Below are 23,377 nucleotides of genomic sequence, written 5' to 3'. Positions count from 1 at the left end.
TATTGGTCCCAGATCAGCAGGAATGCTTAGGGTAATGTGGCAACGCGTGCTTTGTGAGTCCTGTGTTATACCCTGCCTGTGATCATGACCTGTGCCTCATTGTATGCCAGCACCTTGGCACCTGGCCTCGGGCTTCCGTATAGGATCAGTCTGCTCACAGCTGCCAGGCTGTGCTAACACATGCAGGTTCTCCGAATTCCTGGGGCGGTTTATGGAGCAGCTGGTGGCTCAGGCTATTCCTGAGGAAATTTTCCAGAAGCCCAGGGTGCATCCCCTTCCTTAGTGTGGAACTTTTCACATCAAAGGTGCTGGAGAGACCTGCATTTGGATGTGACCTTGGGGACTTTTCTGGCCCTGCTACCACACGGCTTTTGCTTTCCTCAGCTTTGACTTCCCAACCTTTCTCCAGAACAACTTCCTCATGTGCCACCGACAGCTTTCAGCTCTGTGACCCTGAACTTTGTAAATGTATGTGTGGTTTTGTCGGGGTCTCATGCCTGAGACTGGCCCCTAACCAGTAGGGGCCAGTGCAGACACTCCCCAACAAGGCAAACAGGAGAGGTAAGGTGGACGGGTCAAGCACACCACAGCAAGCACCCGTGAGTCTGTCAAAGCAGGAACCGCTTTGTTGAGGAAGTGTACAGGCTTATAAAGCTTATGAAAGACATGCGCAGTAGGGGAGCCAATCAGCGAAAAGGTCAGGCAGGCATGGGTGGAGCACGCACTGGGGCACCTTAAGCAAAGTATAGGAATCACGCACTGTCCACGTTTCCGGAACCAAAGCGGACCTATCCCTGCCAGTGGTCTGATCTTCCATAGCTTAACCGCAGCAGCCGCAGACACGCCCCTCGAACATCCACCAGGCGCCATATTGTGATGGAGATTTTAGGCAATGCCCAACATGGTTTCACCTTGAAATGCATGCTGTAACAACTTGCAGACTGATAGGAAGTGTACTGTGTATAGAACTCAAAGTCTCTGATTGAAAAATAAAGTACAAATGTCCTAGATGATATAAAAGAGCAGTTGGTTCCTGAATACCACTGCACCCCATCCCACCCCAGTGAAGAACACAAACAAATGAAAATGAATTAAAAAAAAAATGTTGTGTTCTAAACAATTCAAGGCACTTGCGTGTGTTTCCTCCATTAGTAGGGAAAATATTAAGGTCATATAGATTCACCCAGGCAAATGTGACAGTGTTTTAATTTTTTTAAAGACATTTATTTGAAAGAGTTACACAGAGAGTGGAGAGGCAGAAAGAGAGAGAGAGAGAGAGAGAGAGAGAGAGAGAGATATCTTCCATCCACTGGTTCACTCCCCAGTTGGCTGCAATGGCCAGAGTTGTACCTATCCAAAGCCAGGAGCCAGGAGCTTCCTGCAGGTCTTCCCACATGGGTGCAGGGACCCAAGAACTTGGGCCATCTTCTTCTGCTTTCTCAGGCCATAGTAGAGAGCTGGATCAGAAGTAGAGCAGCCGGGACCTGAACCAGCATCCATATGGGATGCTGGCACTGCAGGCAGTGGCTTTACCCACTATGCCACAGTACTGGCCTCTGTGACAGTGTTTTTAAAAAGACTTAAGTGTACATGGTAGGAGTATAATGGGCCTCCAAAGATGTCTACTCCCCAAATCCCTGGAACCTATGAATGTGTTAGATTATAGATGGAATTAGGGTTGCTAATTATTTCACCTTAATTAGTTCATTTTAACATGGGGAGATTATCTTAGTTTATCCACATAGGTGCAAGCTATCTCAGGGGTCCTTAGAAATGGAAGAGAGGCAAGATAGCCCCCGTCAGAATGATGCAGTGTGGGAAAGACTCCTGACATTGCCAGTTTTGGACACAGAAGGGAGCCACAAACCAAGGAATGTGGAAAACTGCTGGGAACTGGAAAAGAGAAGAAATAGAATTCTTTTATTTTTTTAATTTTTTTATTTTTGGGCAGGAAGAGTTATAGACAGTGAGAGAGAGAGAGAGACAGAGAGAAAGGTCTACCTTCCATTGGTTCACTCCCCAAACGGCCACTATGGCTGGCGCTGTGCCGATCTGAAGCCAGGAGCCAGGTGCTTCCTCCTGGTCTCCCATGCAGGTGCAGGGGCCCAAGTACCTGAGCCATCCTCCACTGCCCTCCTGGGCCACAGCAGAGAGCTGGACTGGAAGAGGAGCAACCGGGACTAGAACCCGGTGCCCATATGGGGTTGCTGCCGCCACAGGCAGAGGATTAACCAAGTGAGCCACAGCACTAGCCGTAATTCTTTCTTTCTTTTTTTTTTTTTTTAAATTTTTTATTTGACAGGCAGAGTGGACAGTGAGAGAGAGAGACAGAGAGAAAGGTCTTCCTTTTTGCTGTTGGTTCACCCTCCAATGGCCGCCACGGCCTGCGCGCTGCGGCCGGCGCACCACGCTGATCCGATGGCAGGAGCCAGGTGCTTCTCCTGGTCTCCCATGGGGTGCAGGGCCCAAGTACTTGGGCCATCCTCCACTGCACTCCCGGGCCACAGCAGAGAGCTGGCCTGGAAGGGGGGGGGCAACTGGGACAGAATCCTGCGCCCCAACTGGGACTAGAACCCGGTGTGCCGGCGCCGCAAGGCGGAGGATTAGCCTAGTGAGCCGTGGCGCCGGCCGCGTAATTCTTTCTTAAAACACAGCTTTGCCAACACCTTGAGCCCAGTAAGACCCATTTTGGTATTCTGGACCTCCAGAATTATAACGTAAGAAGTTTATGTTGTTTTTAGCCTGTAAATTGTAATTTGCTGTATCAACAGGAAGCTATTATGGTATAAAAGCTTTATTTCTCTGAATTAAGAGTGCTCAGTTACTCATTGTGCATTGTAGACTCTTCTTATAGTATATTGTTTTTTATTGTCACCTCTTCTTTCCTTACAACTTCCAACTAATTTCTCCACTGAAGTCCGTTTCTCCTTGAAAACCATCCTCATCTGGAACTACTCCGGGTTTCTTTTGCCTTCTTCTGCTATTGGGCTCTCTCCTTACATCTTCGTCTACCATCCAAACTGAAGCAGGCTTCCCCTTAAGGAAGCTTGGCTCATCTGAATTGGTAACACACATAGCCCTTTTCCTGATCTCTTGTCTTGCTACTTTCCATGCAGTATTTTCTCACCTCCTCTCTGTCTTCCCTTTTCACCTTCTCATTTGGACAATTAAACACCAAGTTTGGCATATTTCTGTATCCACGCATGCCAGCACCCAGAGGAAGTGGGTGGAGATTACTCTTGAAGTTGACTTCAAAGCTGACCCTTGTTTCTTTCCTTCTGATGGTCTTCAGTTGATGCCCTCTCTTAAAGCCTGTGGCTCTGTAGCCCTCATGTGTCCACAGCTTCTGTGTCATCTTCCTCAGAGATAAACCATTCTGTTCCTTCCTGTGTTCATGAGCTGAAGTCGGTACTCTATGGCCTCCCAAGCCCTCTTAGCCAGGGATCTGCAACCTCAGTCCACAGGCTGAATCGAGCACATGGCCTGTTTTTGTACATCGATTTTATTAGGACTGAGGCACACCACTCACTTAACCGAGTTTTTGCACTATGGAAGCAGAGGTGCATAACTGCAACTGTATCTATGGGCCAGAAAGCCCAAGGTATTTACTCTCTGGCTCTTTACCAAAAAATGTCTGTCAACCCCTCCTCTACACCATACTCTCTCCTATTTGCTGCCATCAGCTTTTGTATGTGTGTGTGTGTGTGTGTGTGTGTGTGTATGTAGAAGCTTAGTTAGCTGTTAGACTTTGATGACTTATATCTCAATAAACAAATAATGAAAGAAAGCCACCGAGATTGCATGTATCTGTAAATTTTTAATCTGTGTGGACTGCACGGGAGATGTCCTGCTGTTGACCTGACTGACCGAGAGGACAATTCTGTAACATGCAGTTCTTCTGGTGTCCTTTTTGGGAGACCAGGGCGGGACAGTGTAGTCAGAATGATTCCTGCAGGTCTGCCTTCTCGTTCTTGGGAGAAGATGATCATTAAGAGTAAGAACAACAATCACAGCAATACCAGTGGTCACTTGTTAAATGTTTCCTATGTGTCAGGCACAGTGTGGGTGTTTTAACTTGTTCTTTGTACACAACCAAATTAACGCTGTTGGAGAAGTTCTTTCTTTGTATTTTTAAGATTTTAGTTATTTAATTATTTGAAAGGCAGAGTTACAGAGAAAGGGAGAGACAGAAAGTTCTTCCATTTATTAGTTCACTACCCAAATGGTTGCAATGGCCAGAGCTGGGCTGATCCAAAACCAGGAGCTTCTTCTAGGTCTCCCATGTGGATGCAGGGAGCCAGTCACTTGGGCCATCTTCCACTGCCCTCCCAAGCCATAATCAGAGAGCTGGATAGGAAGAGGAGCAGCTGGGACACGAACCAGTGCCCATGTGGGATGCTGGCGATGCAAGCAGAGGCCTAGCCTACTAAGCCCACCCCAGGGAGAATTTCTGAGAGATTTGCTGAACCAGTTAACAAGTGATGGCTATGCTTGTAAAGAACTATGATACGGATAACCAAAGTGTAGTTGTGATTACTTTGATTACTTACTCATCCTTTCCCCCGACGATGGAGTAAATTCTTCCAACAGGGAAAGTGCCCTAGGGTGACATCTTCATCCTGATCCCTGTCTCTTTCCTTTCACCCCCCACCCCCAGGCTTGTGTCCTCAGCCTTAGTTTCTTAGCATCCTGTTGGCCCCCACCAGTTTGCTGTCTGGGCTCCCTGACTTTCATTGCATTGTTTCAGTGGGCGGGTATCATGGTACAAGCTGTGCCTTCCTCACTGTGACATCATCTGCTGTGAACTCCAATGACCAAATGTCCCTTCACTGCACCTTAGGACTGCATTCCCCTGTGTTGAGCCAGTTTCCTCTCGTGGCACCTCTGCAGAAGGGCAGATAGTAGGGCTCAGTGCGCTATAAGGAACTGCTCCTCGGTTGTTTTGTCACCAGTCAAGGTGACATTCAGGGTCTCTCTGGGGTCCTTCTGATTATTGCCCTGGCTGTACTGACCACTCACTCACATTTCAAGGCCTTTGCTAGTCTCATCTGTGCTTGTGGTCTGACAGACTCCCACTGCAGCCTTGACCACAGACTTTCTCAGTCTGCTGTTATCCTGGTTTGTTGATTGTTAGAACTCCTAGTCAGGACCTGGAGCAAGTGGTTTCTGGAATAGGAAGCCTTTCTTTGCCCATGGTCGAATCTAGTTTTTATTTTAGAACATTCTCTGGCATCAGTTTAGTCATTAACATCTACTCTCATATCTAACACTATTGTGTTTACTGTATCATGTGAGATAAGTGAGTTTGTTGTTTTTGGTCATCAAAGGATCAAAGCTCAACCTTGCCAAACTTGTTTTTTGGTGTGTGTAAGCAGCTAGAATGATGAAATAAAGGCATTCATTGGTAAATATAAGGGCTGTTCAAAGAGCTCTAGGAAAATTCATATTACAGAAAAACTATGCATGGATTTAAAGAATATTTTAAGCCAAAATAATCTTACCTTTTTATCCATTTTTTCCAGAGACTTATGGAATAACTCTTGTATTTATTCAGACTTCAATGTATCAGGCCATTTACGGGGCCCTGGGGTACATGTACAAAGGGAATACATGCAAACCCCATCCCTTACTGTGCTGGCTGGGGAGACATAGTAGATGAGGAAACAAAGCCTGCAGGCTGTGGTGGGCACTTTGAAGAAAGTGAGCAGGAAGCAGTGCTGGGGAGCGGTAGTGGAGGAGAAACATGAGATAGGGTGCAGGAAAAGCCTCTGCAAGGGGTGATATTGAGAAGGAGGCTTTGGAGAGGAAGTCTACTGTTTCCTGAGCCACAGATGTGCCTTCCAAATGGGAAGATGTCGCAGCAATGAAGAGTCGCCCCCTCCAGTCCTTTATGCAGCGGGGGAATCACAAAGCTAAGCTTTTCCAGCTCCTGGAGCCGCAACTTTACTGTACCCTCTGTACTTTCTTGTGAACTTCAGTTTTTTCCATACAAATCCTTTGTTTCATCTTCCTTTTCTGTTTCGGGTGTATGCTGGCCTAATGTAGGCAACTTGTCATTTGTCTGCTGTCCATGGTCCTGTCTTTGACTGCCCAACCTGAGTCTTCCCTACTTCCTGCTGCTCTGACCTGCTGCTCATGCCATAAACCCACACTCTTGATTTCTCCTTCAATACTTTGACCTTCTTTTTCTAAAATCCTTCTGTAAGTTTTCCTAGACTGCCTCATTTTCTGCTAAACAACCTGAACTTCCTAATATAAACAACTTATACTCGCCTTTGTATAGAGCAAGTATTCCCAAACTGATCTGACTGCTTCTGGCTGGCACAGTACCCAGCTGTAGTAAGCTTTCAATAAAAAATATTTATTGAATAAATAGGTGAATGAGCTGATTTTCCTAGTCTCACCCAGTCTGTCTGTGGATTTTAAGTGGTTTTATCCTTAACATTATATATATATATATATTTCATATGTAAAATATGTATTAAAAAAACTTTGCCTTCGAATATGTTGGGGTATTGACATCTTATTACTTCCTGACAGGGCATTTTTATATCAAACCTTTACTCTCTGTATTCTGTATGTGTAGAACTTGATTCTGAGTCTGACATGCAGTCACTGGTGGTGTCTCTGAAGTCCTTTGCAAGCTGTTCAGCAAAGAGGATAGTAGAGAACTCAGAGCTGAGAATGCAGTTGTGTTTATGTTAGTGATCTGGGTTGTTTTTGTTTCTAACATCTTCAGTTATCAAGTGTATTCATTCAGATTAGTAGAAACTTTCTGTGGAAACTCTTTGTATTAGGGAGGTTGTCATGTTTTCGGAGTTAAGTACCAAATAAGGTTTATTTTGAAGGAAATTCTCAAATATGTCCAGAGCTTGACTTAGCCACTTAGTTATATTATTTATTATTAATGGAAATAATAACTTAGTCATAAACATGTTTTCAACAGCAAGTGGAATATAGATTTATATCTCTAATCTAAAAATCTGAAACCCAAAATTCTGCAAAATTTGAAACATTTTGAGCATAGGCATGACAAGATGTCATGGGTCATAGCGAAAAGGTAAGCACATTAAAAATCCTGAATAAACTTACCCTCAGCCTTTGTGTGTAAGAGATATAAGAAACATAAATGAATTTCATGTTTAGATTTGAGTGAGTCCCACCTCCAGGATACCTCATTATGAGTATGTAAATTTTCCAAAATCTGAAAAAATACACTTCTGGCCCCAAACTTTTCAGATAAGGGGTATTCAAGGATAAATGTATGTTTAGCATCACTGTTGCTAACTTACTTAAGAGCTGTATCTTAAATGTTATTAAATATTCATTTAAAATAAATAAAAGTTTATTTATATTATATCAATGATCCTTCAACTCTGAATATTCTCTGAGTATAGTTCTAAAACATTCAAATAATACCAAAAATTGATAATTTCTTTGAGTCTTTGTTGCTTGGCTTACTTATTTAATTCAAAGAATCCCATAATTTGCTCTGTGATTTTTATTTAGACTAATAGAAGATTCTAACCCATGTGCTCTGGAACAACTTCAAAACACCTGTTCAATATTTTAGATTTTATATTATTTTACAAGTGAGATGTAACTATGAAGTAATGGGACAGACTTCCAAACAAACTTGTTAAGTCTTTCTTATTCGAGAGGCCCTGTCCCCTTCAAAACAGTCAGGTAGGAAGGCAGCAGATCTGTCCAATAATGCTTCCATGACTCACAAATGTTGTGGAATGCCTCTTTTTAACCTGTGTCTGAAATGTGAGGAAAAAAAATGAATAAAAAGAGACATTATTTTCAGTATCCTCAATTGTAGTAAAGGCCAATTTGATTTTGGTGAGTTGAGGAAATCATCTGAAGACCAAATATAGTAAATAAAATTTGAAATGTTGTTTGGAGTCACAATGAGATGTAAAAGTAACAAAATGGCTTTTCTTGAATGAGGCATAAACTAAACCTTCAAACTGATTGTCAAAGAGAAATTCCAGACCTCTGGACCTTGGAATAAGTATATGGACTCCCAAGGTAGCTACTATGAAGACCAATATGTGTTTAGGTAGGGAAAAATATGTGTATGTTTGCAAAATAAGATGTTTTATTTCATCTACCTTATAGATGAAAAAAATACTCCTATCATAGAACTATTTATGAGCAAGCTTCTGAATATAAGTAGAATTTCTGTCTCATCCTTTCTATAAGCCTGTGGAGAAATCTGAATTTCTATTAATGACTTAACCACTTTTTATTAAAAACAAAAAGTGATATTTACCATTTCACAAGTGGATGTTTTGCCATTTTACCTCACCTGATGGGCTTTGTTACCTGCTATTCAGATGTTTATTTAATGTAATCCATATTGTGAGACTCTCAAAATGTATTTTCTCACTGCAAAATTATCATCAAGCTATTGAGCTGAGGTGGAAGATAAGTTTTAAGCCATTACATATTATCTTAAGCTTTTTTGTTTGCATTAGTGCTGATCAGATTCCTTTCTTTTTTAGAGTGGGATCCTAGTTGCTTAGTAAATAAAAATATCAAATTATAAGATACATGTCTCAAAATAAAAAATTTATAAAAATAAATATGCTCAACTTTGAGATTTCTATAATGTTCTCATTTCAACTCATATAAAGCTTTCCAAATAGGGTTCATCTGAACCACCAGCCCGTGTTTCTCTGATGCAGAGACTCCATGTAGAATCATTGAGTGTGTGTGTGTGTGTGTGTGTGTGTGTTGGCGGGTGGGAGCAAGGCTAATGTGTCCTACTTGGTTGCAGCTTTTCCACATTTATTCTGCCAACTCCCTCTTCATCCAGGTCATCCAGGCCGTTGTAGCTTCATTGCTAAGTTGAAACAATAAAAAGTAAAATGGAGCAGAGAAAATTGTTAGCCTTCTGCAGAGACAGCTAAATTGTGACATTATTTAAGCTGTTCAAATCTGACAAGTTTGATTGGAAAATTATACGACCTGTGTAGTTAGAGATAAAAATGGCCACTAGTTTACAGTTTTAAAAAAGTCATAAACTGGTGTTTTTAACCACAGACTGATAGAATCTTATTTTATTCTGCCTGATCATAACTGTTGCACAAATGACTATTGTTTTACAGTTTGGTGATTTAAATGCTGTGTCTCCTGGAAATCTGGATAAAGGTAAGAATGGAAAATAAATGTATATTTTTAATGACTTCTGTTTGACTCAAATATTCTCCAAGAGAAAAATGGAGTGTATATCTGCAGCAGTCTGATTTTGTGAGGGTGTACAAATCCTAGCTGAATGTAACAGTCATGTCTTCGAGACTCCTGCATTGTATCTCCCTTTCTCTGCATCCCTGTGCCTTCCTTAGGTGAAGTATATTAAATGCAGGAAATTGAATTTAAATGCAGTTACAAACTTTTTTTTCTAAAACTTTTTGCCTGAAGTTCATTACAGTAAGAAATTACTTTTGATGATGGCCAGAGTCCTGGAGAAAAGAGATAAAATTGGGCCAGACATTTTTATTCAAGGCCTGTCAGGCAAAAGAAGATTCTTCAGCCCATTTACCTCACCAGTTCACACTTTCCTGTAGAAAAAGACCTCGGAGATGGCAATCATGTTTACTGTATAAGCAAGCTCCATGGTGGTACAGTTGAGAGTAACATGCGTACTTCTTAAGTTTTGACACCAGTATTGCTATTCTAATGTACAGTATGGTGTGGATACATGCTGTGTATTCCCAAAGAACCTCCCGACAACAGGACCACACAATAAAAAGCACAAGGAGGACCTGAGCTCGAGATAGAGCCCACAAACACTACCCAACTGAAAAAGCAGAGCACAAGCAAAGGCATCTCCGATAAAGATACAGGACAGTTTTAAACACATGCACATCTTCTAGTAAACACACCAGTCAACAGAGCACTATCTTTAAAAAGCAGGCATTGTCCTTGATGTTGACTTCTGGAGGCAGGGAGACAGGGAGACAGAAGGCTCAAAGACTGGGGAGAGCTACCATCAGTGCTTCCGGGTCAGGGTCGGTGGGGAGTCTCAGGAGAGTCTGTGAAGCCGTGCGGCACTGCCCTCCGGGGCCTAGTGCACCAAGATATTCAGTGCTCAGCGCCTGGGTCCTGGTGGTGGAAAGCATTAAGATAGCGTGAGCCAGCATCATTCTCATGTTAAGCTCCCTTAAATCTCTTATTTATTGTGTGTGCCTTCATCCCTGTTTTAGTCATATGCATAGTGACAACACAGGGAAATTAGAAAATTAGAGCTAAAAAAATATTGCTGCTGTAAATACAAACCCTAGAGCAGGGGTGGGGAATGTCTGGCCTGTGGGTCACAATAATTCTTTGCAGGCTGGTTTTTAAGTTGATAATTTTGAATGGCAGGTGAATGATGTTATAAATACCCAAATGGCCCTTGGCAGAAAAAAAAGGTTCTGCACCCCTGCTGTATAGGATTCCACCAAATAGCTCTCAGCAAAACGAATCACTGCTGATTCTCATCCGTAACTTTAAAGTCAAAAAGGTGGCATTGGGAACTCATGCTCAACACAAAGCAACACTAACAGTGCCCTGACTCCCACCCTCCCAGCCTCATCTTGGGGATTTCACGCCGGGGTCCCCAGTGGTGTCCTAGGAGTGTTGCTGCCCCGTCAGACACAGAACCACAGCCAGCCTTCTTTGGGAGATGCTGGCAGAGCTCCAGCAGCCCTCGTGTTAGTTTCTACAGGCCGTATTTCCACAACCCCAAGTAGGTTCCTAGGAAATGTCTCCAGGTCTTTGTAGGAGCGTAAAATGCCCACAGAGTTGCACTGCTCAGGAACTGGAAAAAGGTGTTGCTTTTGAGGCTCACTTTATGGTCTACACCCCAAAGAACCCAGAAATGGACCAAAGTGAAACTGACCTGGAACACTTCAGTTTGTTTACCCTATAAACTCACTGCCATGTCCATCCACAGTAAGGCAGTAAGGCTTGATTCACCCACCTGCTGGAAAATGATTTTTTTTTTTCCCTTTCAGTGCCTCTTTTGTTATTTGGCCATTTATTTCCCAGACATAGAAAAGTTTATGGAGAAGGAGCTAAGAAGCAGGGTGATATGCCCTCACCTCCTCGATATGACTGTGCTGTCCCCATTCACCCCAAGGCCTGGTACTCTTGGGATACAACCAACCTGGCATACTCAGTGCCTAAAGACTCAATGTTAAGTCTTAAGACTTTCTGTGGGCTTTGCCCACAAAATGAGGATTTTTTCTCCTTGATAATAAAAGCAATTGGCTCTGTTGAAAATTTGTAAAGAATGCAGAGTTAGAATCTAAAAGTAAAAACTCCATAGTCCCAGCTCCAAGAGACTACCACAATTAAGAGTTTGTATGATGATGCTTCTACCCATTTTTGGTTTATTTATAAACAGATGCAGAAACACAATTAAAGCTATCACACAGTTATGTTTCAGTTACACCCTCTTGATGAAGCCAATGTCTCCCCAAGGGATCGCTGTCCCTGCCCCACCCTTCCTATAGGTTTGTCCCGACAGAGTCTCATATTGTCAAGTTTATTCTCCTGAGGACAGATGGTTACCAGATGAAACAGATAGGCAACTTGTCTGGCCTCATCTAAGAATACTTCTTTGTTTATCAGTCTACATTCCAGGCCATTTCTAGCCAGTACACACAGGCTGATCCCAGCTCTTGAATCACACACACCATCTCTAGGACCTAGCTCCTGGTGACTGAGCACTGCACAGCCACACGCAGAAGTCCTTCTGCTCCCAATCTCTTTTCCCTAGAATCATTTTTGCCCCGTTTGATAATTAAAGTCAAGGAACCCATTTCATTGAAGAGCTGCACTGGCTAAGATTTCTTCTGGAGGTGTCCCCCAAATGGTAAATTAGACTCAGTACTTACTCTGATTGAAGAGATACACATTATACACTCACTATACCTGCTGTGCCACGGAGTAGCGTAGAATTGAATAGACAGCTAACAAAGTATAGAAATATTTTAGGTTTAGGTGAGGTGTTTGATGTGATTGTGTGTATACATTTTATCAACAATAAAAATATTTCTAAGGCAGGAATATATTCTCCACTGTTTCAGAATTATACCTCCTGAAGAGGTGTTCTCTACCAAGCACACTAAGACAGCTGTGTGTGAGCATTTTCTATGAACTTAGTGCTGCTAGAGAAAAGTAAATGACATTCCATTATAACTATCTTTTATTTAATATAAAATATATTTTTTATTTGAAAGAGAATCATAGAGAGAAGCAGAGAGAGAGAGAGGTCTTCCATCTGCTGGTTCACTCCCCAGATGGCCACACAGCTTTAGGAAATTCCAGAGGCCTTTATTAAAGAGCTGTTTACAGTGTTGACTACAAACTGCCAAAATAAACTATCTTTACAACATTTAAAAGAGTTGTAAGTGCTTCAGTACAGCGCCAACATGTTTCAATCCAACGAATCGCAGGGTAACCTCTGAGAGGAGCTAAGAGATAGCTGACTCACAGGGTGTTCCGGTGTTTCTGGAGCACATGTTGACTGCCCTGTTCCAGTTTGTCTTCTGCTAACAATAGTCTTGGTGTCACTTGTCTGTGCAGATGAAGGCAGTGAAGTAGAAAGTGAAATGGATGAAGAACTGGATGATTCTTCAGAGCCTCAAGCCAAAAGAGAGAAGACAGAGCTGAGCCAGGCCTTCCCCGTGGGTTGCATGCAGCCTGTTCTCGAGAGCGGCGTGCAGCCCAGCCTCCTGAACCCCATCCACAGCGAGCACATTGTCACAAGTACGCAGACTATCAGACAGTGCAGTGCCACAGGAAACACCTACACTGCCGTCTAAGGAAGACGCCAGCGCATTTCTCCATCTTACACTAGCCCTCTTGATACTGGGCTTACGTGGAAAATTCAAGAAGCCTGAAGGTCGACTGTTGTCAGATTCTATCTGTGCTGAACATTACCTTCTATGGAGTTGTGAAATGGAATGGGTGTATGTATTTTGCCAGGTCTTTTTTTTTTTTAACGTAAACAAATTATTTGTCTCTTAATAATAAGAGTCTTTTTCCCCCCTCCTTAGTTTCAGGTGTCGAGAAGGATTTTTACAACACTTAATGTCAATGTTTTTTGTTTTCTTATAATTAAAAAGTAATTTACATTTTTGTAGCTGAAAATATTTTATTGTTGATTGTTAGTCTTGGTGTATGATTTTATGTGTAAGTTTTAAATTAGATGCACTTCTGTGAAATATCAAAAGAATGAATTTCTTTGATTGACACTGGAGGCATGCCCATTTGGCAGCAGATGCATCAGATTTGCTTTTGAAAGGTGCTTGTCGTTGGACAGAACCGTAAGACACTATTTTGATAACTTTTTGGAGTATGGAAAAAGAATACAGAGCATTTTTATAATAGTGCTAGAGGGTTGGAAAGGTCATTTATTTTTCTCTGAAGAAAAATTGAGCTGTGCGTTTAGCAGTTCAGAGTAAATGACAGAATTGCAAGAGATTATGCTAATATGTACATAATTTGTGTACATAATTATTAAACCATGTTAACAATGCAAGCTTCCGTTAGACATTGAATTTTAACCATTATTTGCATACCAATTCCTCTGTTTAAAGACTACTGATTCTGTATTTGGGACCACTGCACAGATGCATTCTGCTGTTAAGTGGGGCAGTTAGTTAGATACTGAAGCTGAAAAAAATGACTTGACTTTTTTTTTTTTTAAGTGTACATGCTACTTATGCTGAGCTGGACATACAGGAAACCATTCCATTTGGATGACTTTCTTTTATTCCAGGTCATTTTTCCTAATAGTAGTTCAATATGCTGCTATTATAAAAGAAAATTTATAGAATGCAAGGAATGTAGCAACCTGCATATCGTTATTTCCTTCAAAAATATTTCCTGGTTTCTAAAGTACATGGATTTAAATTTTAACCAGAACCTGAAGGCAGTGTAACTGGCACACCTCACTGTTACTGATTCCCAATTCTGTAGGATTTGGATAGGTGGCTGGATGGACCATTGCCATTGAAGAATGTACATCAGGGATCATCGTACCTCGGCTATTACATGGTGCCTTAAAACAGAACTGAAGCTAAGGTTTAGTAAGGTTTATTTTGTTCATGTGAGTAACTCTTCAATCCATTTGACAAAGTGTGCCTGTCATTTTCAGATTCCTGAAGTTAGGACGGGTTACATGTTCTTCAAAGGAAATTTAGGGAAAACAAAAAGACAAAAATCAGTTTCCCTCTTTGAGTGACCATGAGCCTATTTTTTATTCTTAGAGCTGATTATTACTTGATTACAAATCACATTGCTTAAGGGTGTGAAATAGCAGGCTAGTTTTAATACCAACTTGTTACATAAATTCATCTATGTTTTAGACCATTCTTATCTAGGTACAGTTCTAGAAAGCTAACAAGATGAGCAGGTACTTATCGAAGTGCATCTTTTCAGTCTAGGCGTTTTTGTCTGTGTGTCTAGGTGTCCACATGCACACCTGGGAGCCGGTCGGGCAGGAATCTGCACCACAGTCATGTCAGATCCTGGAGAGGGTGCACCCACCCCTTTTAATTTTCATGAGAAGCCAAGGTTCTTCCAAGCACTCACATTATTAACGGCAACGACAGCAAAGGCACATCCATTCATTGAAATTGTTGTAAAACTCAAAGCAGCAAAAATAAAGCCAAAAAGACAAAAGGAAAGCACAAAATGATTTACAGATTATTGATGAGGCCTATAGTAAATTCAAGATGTTTATCTTTCCAGTTGTGTGGGGTGGGGTGGGGTGGGGTTCGGGGGTGGGGTTGGGGATTAGAAAGAAGATGAGCCAATCGGTGAAGTGAAAAATACCAAATGGCTTATCTGTTACTTGATTGCCTGAGACCACTCAAATAAAGATCCACAAAGTTTTTAATGTAAAATGTAAATGTTTTAGATGTAACTTTTAAGTGGATTCGAATTTTGTATTATACAACTGACTCATGTATTTGCAATCTTCATTGGCATCCTAGTATCACCTATACCTAAATGTCATTTAAATTAACATCCGCCTTTCCCCTCCCAAAAAGGTGACCAATAAGTGTGTGCCATCACACACACACACACACACACACAACATAGTCAGTTGAAAAAGGCCATGCATCTACTTAATTGTGCATTAGGAAATGTTTACAGGTGAAATTGAAATCAAAAAAATCTAGACACAGTCTTCATGTTGCCTCTCCTTTCTGATTTTTTCCAGTTTCTTATCTCTGCCTGCCGTCCCCAGAACTAAATGATATTTGTCTTGGACCAAATGTACTTACTGGTTTCATCTCGTTTATTGAATGACCGTACATGTGTCTGTTATCATTGCCTCCTTTAATTTCGTGTTGGATGTGTATCATCTAGGAGTCTGGTAATGACAGGCAAATGTAGACTCACGAGAGTTAGGGATTGGGGACCCTCCAGGATTCAGCATTTCTTCCAGTTGTTCATGGTTTATTCTGAATTAGGCCAGATTAGGGATTAACATATTATTATGTTTAAACCTGACTTAACAATAATATTGATGAATACTTAGGACTATTAATTCTTTGTGACAAGTCTAGATGGTTTTGACCAATACACAAAGAAGACCTTTGGTTTACGCTACTTCCACTTATTTGTAGTCCACAGTCAGACATGCTCACACATACACCCATTCAAGCATACACAGATATTTTCACCAATTTTGAATTTTAATTGTGAAATATATTAGAAAATATAGTAATTTATACATTCGAGTGAATTGGAGCAGTCCTGTGTATTGTACTTACTGAACATTCTAGTTCCAATTTTTTCATTTATTCAAATTTACTTTTTACATAGTACTAGACACTAATACCCTCAGGGTAGGTTTATTGACACATGATACAAGTACATATTTTAAGGACTTCTTGATCATTCTTGACATGATAGTCAAATACGAGTCATGAAGTGTATCTGTGTAAACCAAGTGCTACACTTTCTGTGAGGAAGAATGGAAGGAAAGAAGGTATCTAAGCTATTTTAAGTTTCTGAAAACTCTTTCCGTCTGATAGGATTGAGCATCATGGATATAGTTTGATCCTTGACATATACTTTGAGAATCATGCCCAAAATATTTGCATTTGTGAAACCAGTGAACAATAGGGTGGAATGGGTGAACCATCTTCTTGGAACACAGGGCTCAATTTTCAATTTTTTCTTTGGCTATCAAGTTGCTGGTCACTTTTTTTCCAGGATTTTCATCCAAACTAGGTTTGGACTGACTGTATAAGTCTTACTGCCTTTTCAGAAATCTGCTTTTCTTTCTGTGCTTTTTCTTGTACTGTATAGCACGGTTCATGCACCTCTCTTTAGGTGGTGTACTTTAAAACGTAAACTTTAGAAAATGATTTTAACACTGCATACCTAAAATTAGTAGTGTGCAACATTGACTGCCTTTGATTTGTAGTAGATGAGTAAAACTGAACACGTTCTTGTAGAATGCTGTCACAGTCATTCAGGAATGAATGCGGTTTGGGTACCGTGATCATGAACCTTTTTACGTGACGCACTGTCTACAAGTGCTAAATGCATTTTCAGATTTTTAAAAAGTCTTCAGATGATATATTTGAGATGTCTAAAATGATACTGTGCTTGAAACATTAGTGTAAGAGAATAAAAAGGTGTGTCACTGTGATGTTGGTCCTCCCTGTGTGGACACAAGTAGAAGGTAAAAACCTGGGCGAGTCTCCTTCATGTACAATTTGAGGCAGTGGTTATATACACAAATTTACCTTGGTTGTAACCTCTCCCCCCGCCCCAAAATCTTGGTGAGAAAATCGCAACCTCCCAAAAATTGAAATCCGAGCGTTTGTGATCTGTATGAATCATGCCGGAACATGGAGGGGTGGGATGCAGGGTGCTGGCATGCAGTGCTGTTGACAGTTGGGCTTGTAGCAAAATCAGAGCAACCTCCATGTCCATGGTTAGTACAAGTCAATGAATGGAATCCTAGTATTTCTGCAACTTTGGTGATTGAAAAAAAAAAAAAAAACTGGAATAGAAGCATTAATTCAGTGCTTAGTTCTAGTATTAGAAAACCCCTTTGATGTAATGCCTTGTATTAACCCTTTGAGCATTGTAAGATATACAATGGGGGACAAAAGCCTTTAAGATCATTTATTTAGACTTAGACCGGTAAAATATACTCTATATCCAAATGTCTAATAATGCTGGTTTTTTTTTAAGGGTGGGGGGGCGGGTACGAAGAGAAAGTGTTTCCGTGCTGAACACTTGCATTTTATATACAACACTTAATTTTTCTTCAAGAGGGCTTGATATATTTATTCCCAAATACTCACTGCCATCTAAGTAAGTGTACTGTTTACAGAAAAGAAGAAATCAGCTTTTCTAGCTTTCCCATCCTGACTCTAGAAAAGGAGGACAGACACATGGGCGTGTGTGCACCTGTGTCCTAACTGATGTCTGTACATTGAAGGTACCTAGATTGCCTTTACAAGGTATGATAAAGAAAGGGTTATGTTTCTCTTTTTTTTTTCCCAAAACAAAACAGAAGATTTCATTTATTTAGCTTTAGAAAGTACAAGTGTAAGTGAAGCCTTAGGAAGAAATGAGTTCAAGTGGATAAAGGGGAGCTGAACTCTTAGGGGGCAGTTAGGCTATTTGGAGTTCGATCGCTCATAAAATATTGTTTGGGAATTTCATACAGGGCATAATTTTACCTATGCTCCAGACTTTAATACTTTGTCAGAAAAATTTATATATAGATAGAATGGAGAGCAAAGCACTTGATTTTCTGCTCATGTGTCAGAAGATGCTGTGACTACTGCTTCTGCTATCTCTCAGTGTCAGTCTGCTTACACCATTGCTGGTGTGGGTCAAGGGAAGCCCATCCTGCACGCGGTCGCCTTTGTCCCCTGCGCGATGGACCGTGAGAGCAGTGTTGTCTGCAGATGTGCTTGCGCTGCCCTAGCTGGGGGCTGGTAAGAGTGTAATCTACCCCGATGTCTGCTGAAAGGACATCCGTAGCATAGTGCAAGTATACCGTAAACGTTGCTTTGTAGGCAGTTTAGGAAGTCAAACCATGCAAATTACTCATGTGTTAACATGCAATACTCAAAGGGTTTTAATTTAACTCTCTTCTTTTGAATTTTTCATGATGATTTACTGTAAATGCTTCTCAGTTTGCATGCCTTGATCATTGCTGCTAGTGATTTTATGTGCCAGTAGACCTGAGTTTAGTTTACCAATTTTACTTAAATAGTAAAAGCCACTTACAAAGTGACTGCCTAGGATTGATTTTTCCCCCTTTGTTTGAAGTAACTAGTAATATGTCTTTTTAAACAATGTATTTTGTCTCTTCTTTTATTTGGTTCTGGTATTGGATTCTTTTTACCCCTCCTCTTTTCTTTGCTTTTAAGATAAATTATGATGTTGGGATTGGAAGCCCTGAGTAATGAAATCTTTGGTAAGAATTGTGTATGTAGTTCAATAAAGAAGACAACAAATCTGTGTTAGAATTTTGATTCTGGGAAGGAAAAACAATTAGACTCCCATTGACTGTTCATAACTAAGTAAAATTTTCCTTCAATAAATTAGTATTTGTGATCAAACGATTGCCTTATTTTGACCTGCTAAACATAATTTTCAATGATCCAATAAAGGAGGTATTGAATTTAATAGTTTAAAAAGCATCTTTTGTACCAAAGCAAATTTTTTTCTCTACTCATCTCCATCATCGATTTGGACCTATGGTGGTGACCAATGCGTTGGTTACAGAAACTTTAAGTGAGTGCCTTGAGAAAACTTGGAGATTTGTGCCTGAGGTGGTAAACTTTTAATTAGGTTAATTGTAGTGCTTACCAATCAGTAATTCTACTATCACTCAGGGCTTTCGTACCTTCTAGGTAAAACTTCTTTCATTGTGTTTTTTTAAGATACTGTATTTTTTTTTAAGTGCCATCATTTAAATTTCACTTAGTAAGTGGCAGATTACATTATTCAGTCCCACAAGCACACAAACATAGTAACACTAGGAGATATTTGAACATTTATTTTACAATCGACTGAATATATTATGTAAATGAGGTAAGCAACTTTTGTAGAGATTGTATGTGTGAGATAATGTAATGTTCTTTTCCAGTTTTTGGACTACAGTTGAATAAACTTTTTAATTATTTAAAAACATCTTTACCGAATAACATGTGATGGTTTTTTGTATAATGTATTTGATTTTGTAAATACGTATTTCCTGATGTGATTTTTGTGAGAAATGCTAAATCTTTTAGTATATCATGTCCTCTCAAAATTGGCAGGAGCTAAATAATAGTTTGTGGGCGATTTGTATTGTGTACTGTACAATAACTGGGGAACTTTTATAATGATAAAAATATATATTAACTTTTAGTGTGTTGTTTAAACAAATGACTGGAACATACTAAAGATATTAGTAGGATTTTTCTGAATATTTCAGACTTGAACTCAGGCTAGCTTTCTTGTGTTTTTCAAAACAAAATGGTGTCTTGTCTTTTAAAATCAATAAATTTGTTTCCTTGTTACAAATACATTTGAAATGGTGTGGTTCTTCCCCACTCTCATTGCTGCCAGGAGGCTTGTCTTACTCCACCTCTGCTAGAGGGTAGTATTCTGTGTCACTCATTAGCACAGAAACAAAATTGTTTTCCTTTTTTGTGTCAAATGAAATTGGCAATATTTACACATGAACAGCCCAAAAAGAGAAAACAAAATTATAAGCCCAGCAGGGTACGAATCTTACCCTCAAAGAAAATTAGTGATCGAGTGCTATTTAATTTCAGAAGCTGTCAACATTTCCATTGTAAAGCCAGATTTTTGGATGTTCATAATGTGCTTGTTTTGTGTCACTTCTCATTGATATTTGGCACCAAGTTTCTTACTTAGATTGAAATAGCTTATTAGAATTTGTTTTAATACACTCAAGAAGATACCCTGCCCAGTTTTTGTTTTGAATTCATACAGGAAAATACATACTTCCCTGTCACAGCCCTGTGAGTATTGACAAACACACTCCGTAAGGTAAACGCCACAGCAGTCAAATTTGAAATTGTTAACTTTTTCTCCCTGAATCATAATCTTTTGGACCTTTTCCTAGAATATGGAATAGCCAATTCATTTGGGGTTTCTTTAAGAAAAAGACATGTAAGACAGAAAATATCTTTTGGAGTCTCCAACATGGTACCTTGATTTCGTGGTGGAAAGTTGCTTTCTAAAATGCCGACATTCTTACTCCCAGAAGCACTGCATTCATTCAAACTTATTCAGACATTTAAGCCAGTGACTTAGAAGTGTATCCAAGTAATGTGTTTTGATAAATAAAGGTGACAATTACAGCTAATACTGCATCATTTGGGCATTTTTATGTCACAGACATCAACACTAGTGAAATATTTGGAACTTTTGTATTTATTTGAATTCAAAGTTATTTGAAAGGCAGAGATAGAAGGAAAAAGAGAGATGGATTTTCCATCTGTGGTTCACTCCCCAAATGGCAGCAATGGCTGGGGCTGGGCCAGGCCTGAGCCAGGAACCAGGAGTGTCTTCTGGGTCTCCCACATGGGTACAGGGGGCCAAGTACCTGGGCCATCCTCTGCTGCTTTCCCAGTCCCATTAGCAGGAAGCTGGATTGGAAGTGGAGCAGCCAGGATGTGAACTGGTACCCATAGGGGATGCCAACAATGCAGATGGAGGCTTCACCTATTATGACACAGTGCCAGCCCCAGAAATCCTTAGAATAGCTTATAAATAGTATGTTTACTTCCTGGTTATAATATTCTTCCTGCCATCAGTTCTTATGATCATTTTCTTCTGCTTTGGGACGTAAACATTTCAAAACTTGAACTCAGCCTGAAACCAGAAAAATTTACCAAATCTTCATGAGCTGATTCACTTCAGCACCTATCTTGCCTTCATTTTGGTCTAAAAGTAATGCAGATTTCCCCTTCTTTTTGAAAAGTAAAAGAAAATGGTATGCGTTTAGACAGTGGGGTTCACAGAGAATGCCCCATCGTGGATCGTCACAGCCTCTTTGAAGGACACAAGCATTGAGGTGACTGTGGGGGAGGCTTTACAATTGACGTTCAGACTGGATTGGAAATCCTGGACTGTTTCTGCAGTTTGTGCCTATGCTTTGGTTCTTTATCAGTGGTAAACAATAAACCCAAGTATTTTTACCATCTTCCTGGATTATTGCACTCAAAAAGCTATGGTGAGGCCTTCAAACTTCGAAACCATTTTCACTCAGTTTTTATATTCAGTTTCCAATGCCACAGTGAAAATGCCCATCAAGGCTGAGATGGCAAAATTCAGTTGGAGTTTCTGAAGAATTGATTTTAAAGTTATCAGTGGAAATTCTTTATTTTAGTCTGTGTGTGCCATGACAGAAAAGAGCGGACGCGCTCATAGTGAGGAGAGCTGAATGGGCTGTTTGCTGGAATATGTTAAGAGATAAAGGAATACTTCTTTCTTTAATGATGAAATGCAGCCAGTACCAGTTCTGTTCATAGGAAGCAGGGGGAAAAGTCGGTTAAGCAAGTATCAAGATAGAGCTGCTTGGGTTGTCATTAGAACTAAATTGATAAGCACATCTTAGTACTCCCTCCATCCAATGCAGATTCCTGCTTTGCCAGGGGCTGCCTGATTCCACAGAGTCTTGTCTATACGGGTTTGTCACAATTTTCTATTGCCTATGGAGCCAGGACTCCAGAGAGGATAGGTTGTAGACGTGGTCCTCCTCGCCCCACTTATAAAACAATAACTCAATTTCCTTTTCATAACTGAGATCCAAAATGCTAATCAGTTCTAGGTGCCTCATGCTTTTTTGAAACAGTCATTGCTGGTTTATCTGTGCCAAGCAAGGACAGTGTTGTGGCAAAACACACATCCCTGACTGATCCTACTGGGCTGCTCACTGGTAAAACCAACAATAGAGTCATATGGAAGAGGGACTCAGAGTTTCCCAATCAGATTGCCTGTCTTCCACTGTGACTATGCCACCTGCTAACTATGTGGCCACAGAGTCATTTTCCTAAAGTTTAGTTTAGAGGATGGGCTTTGCAGTGCAGCAGGTGAAACTGCTGCATCGGATGCCCCCATCCCGTAGCAGAATGTTTAGGATGGAATCCTGCCTCCACTTCCCACCCAGCCTCCTGCTGATGAGCTCGGGAGGCAGCAGATGATGGCCCAAGTACTTGAGTTCCTGCCAACCACACATGAGCAACCTGGATGAATTCCTTGCTTCTGGGTTCAGCCTGGCCTAGGCCAGCTATTACAGGTATTTGGGGAGTGAAGCAATAGATAAAAGATCTGTCTACATCTGTCCTCTCTGTCTCACTGCCTTTCAAATAAGATGAAAATTGACAAATGAAAATTAAAATGTTTAAAACTCACTTAAGAGAAACAGGAGAATAACTGAATCTTTAAAAAAAAACACATAAAAATGAAGTTTTGTTTCATCATCTGTAAAACCAGGGTAATAACGGAACTCACAAGATAAGGGTGCTGTTAAGATGAAATGAGGCAACCCTTTCTCTGAAGGGAGGAGAGAACCTCCACTTTGACTATGACCGTGTCCAAACAAGATAAGAGTCGGAGAACTCAGGGGGCTTCCATAACCTTGGAAACTCATAACTGGTGCATAGGGAGATTACTGATGCCATAAACAGGAGTGTCAATTTGTGAAGTCAACGGCAGGAGTCACTGTGCACTTACTCCTCATGTAGGATCTCTGTCCTTAACGTGCTGTACACTGAGGCTTAATGCTATAACGAGTACTCAAACAGTATATTTCACTTTGTGTTTCTATGGGGGTGCAAACGATTGAAATCTTTACTTAATGTACACTAAACTGATCTTCTGTAAAAAAAAAAAAAAATTATCAATTCCCAACTTGACTCTCACTGGGATTAAACGTGACAATAGGTCTGATCTGATTTCATCATCATTTAAAAAAATCATCTATTATTTTTCACTTAATGTTTCTGTGTGGGAGCAAACTGTTGAAATACTTACTTAAGGTATGCTAGGCTGATCTTCTGTATATTAAGATAATCGAAAATGAATCTTGACGTGAATGGAGGGGGAGAGGGAGTGGGAAGGGGGGGGTTGTGGGTGGGAGGGACGGTATGGGGGGGGAAGCCATTGTAACACATGAGTCGTACTTTGGAAATTTATATTCATTAAATAAAAGATTAAAAAAAAAAAAAAAAAAGATGAAATGAGGCAACCCATGTGCTTGGCCAGGGACCAGTGAACTCTTTGGAAACCTAAGAGTATGCTTATCAGGACCCACTTTGCCCTGGTGGGTCCACGGGCGAGGGCTTGATCAGTGATTGCCATGGTGATGTGA

At 40.6% G+C, this 23,377-nt stretch overlaps 1 protein-coding gene across 12 annotated transcripts in view; it reads left to right on the top strand.

Annotated features, from left to right (window-relative positions):
• The window catches only part of RFX3 (regulatory factor X3), a 340,088-nt gene extending 325,449 nt beyond the window's left edge, over positions 1-14,639 (top strand). For 8 of the 12 annotated variants that reach the window (XM_051846162.2, XM_051846178.2, XM_051846183.2 and 5 more), the window contains 2 exons: positions 9,117-9,159; positions 12,583-13,550. In XM_051846162.2, coding sequence (XP_051702122.1) covers positions 9,117-9,159; positions 12,583-12,821 — 282 coding nt within the window. In that variant the 3' untranslated portion in view covers positions 12,822-13,550. Of the gene's footprint in view, positions 1-9,116; positions 9,160-12,582 lie in introns of all 12 variants that reach the window. The other 4 variants (XM_051846155.2, XM_051846152.2, XM_070051492.1 and 1 more) reach the window with 2 other exon arrangements.
• The last annotated feature ends 8,738 nt before the right edge of the window (positions 14,640-23,377 follow it).

The sequence above is a fragment of the Oryctolagus cuniculus genome, chromosome 1 (assembly GCF_964237555.1).
Source record: "Oryctolagus cuniculus chromosome 1, mOryCun1.1, whole genome shotgun sequence".
Classification (NCBI taxonomy): Eukaryota; Metazoa; Chordata; class Mammalia; order Lagomorpha; family Leporidae; genus Oryctolagus; species Oryctolagus cuniculus.
This window is presented reverse-complemented; position numbering and strand designations above follow the sequence as displayed.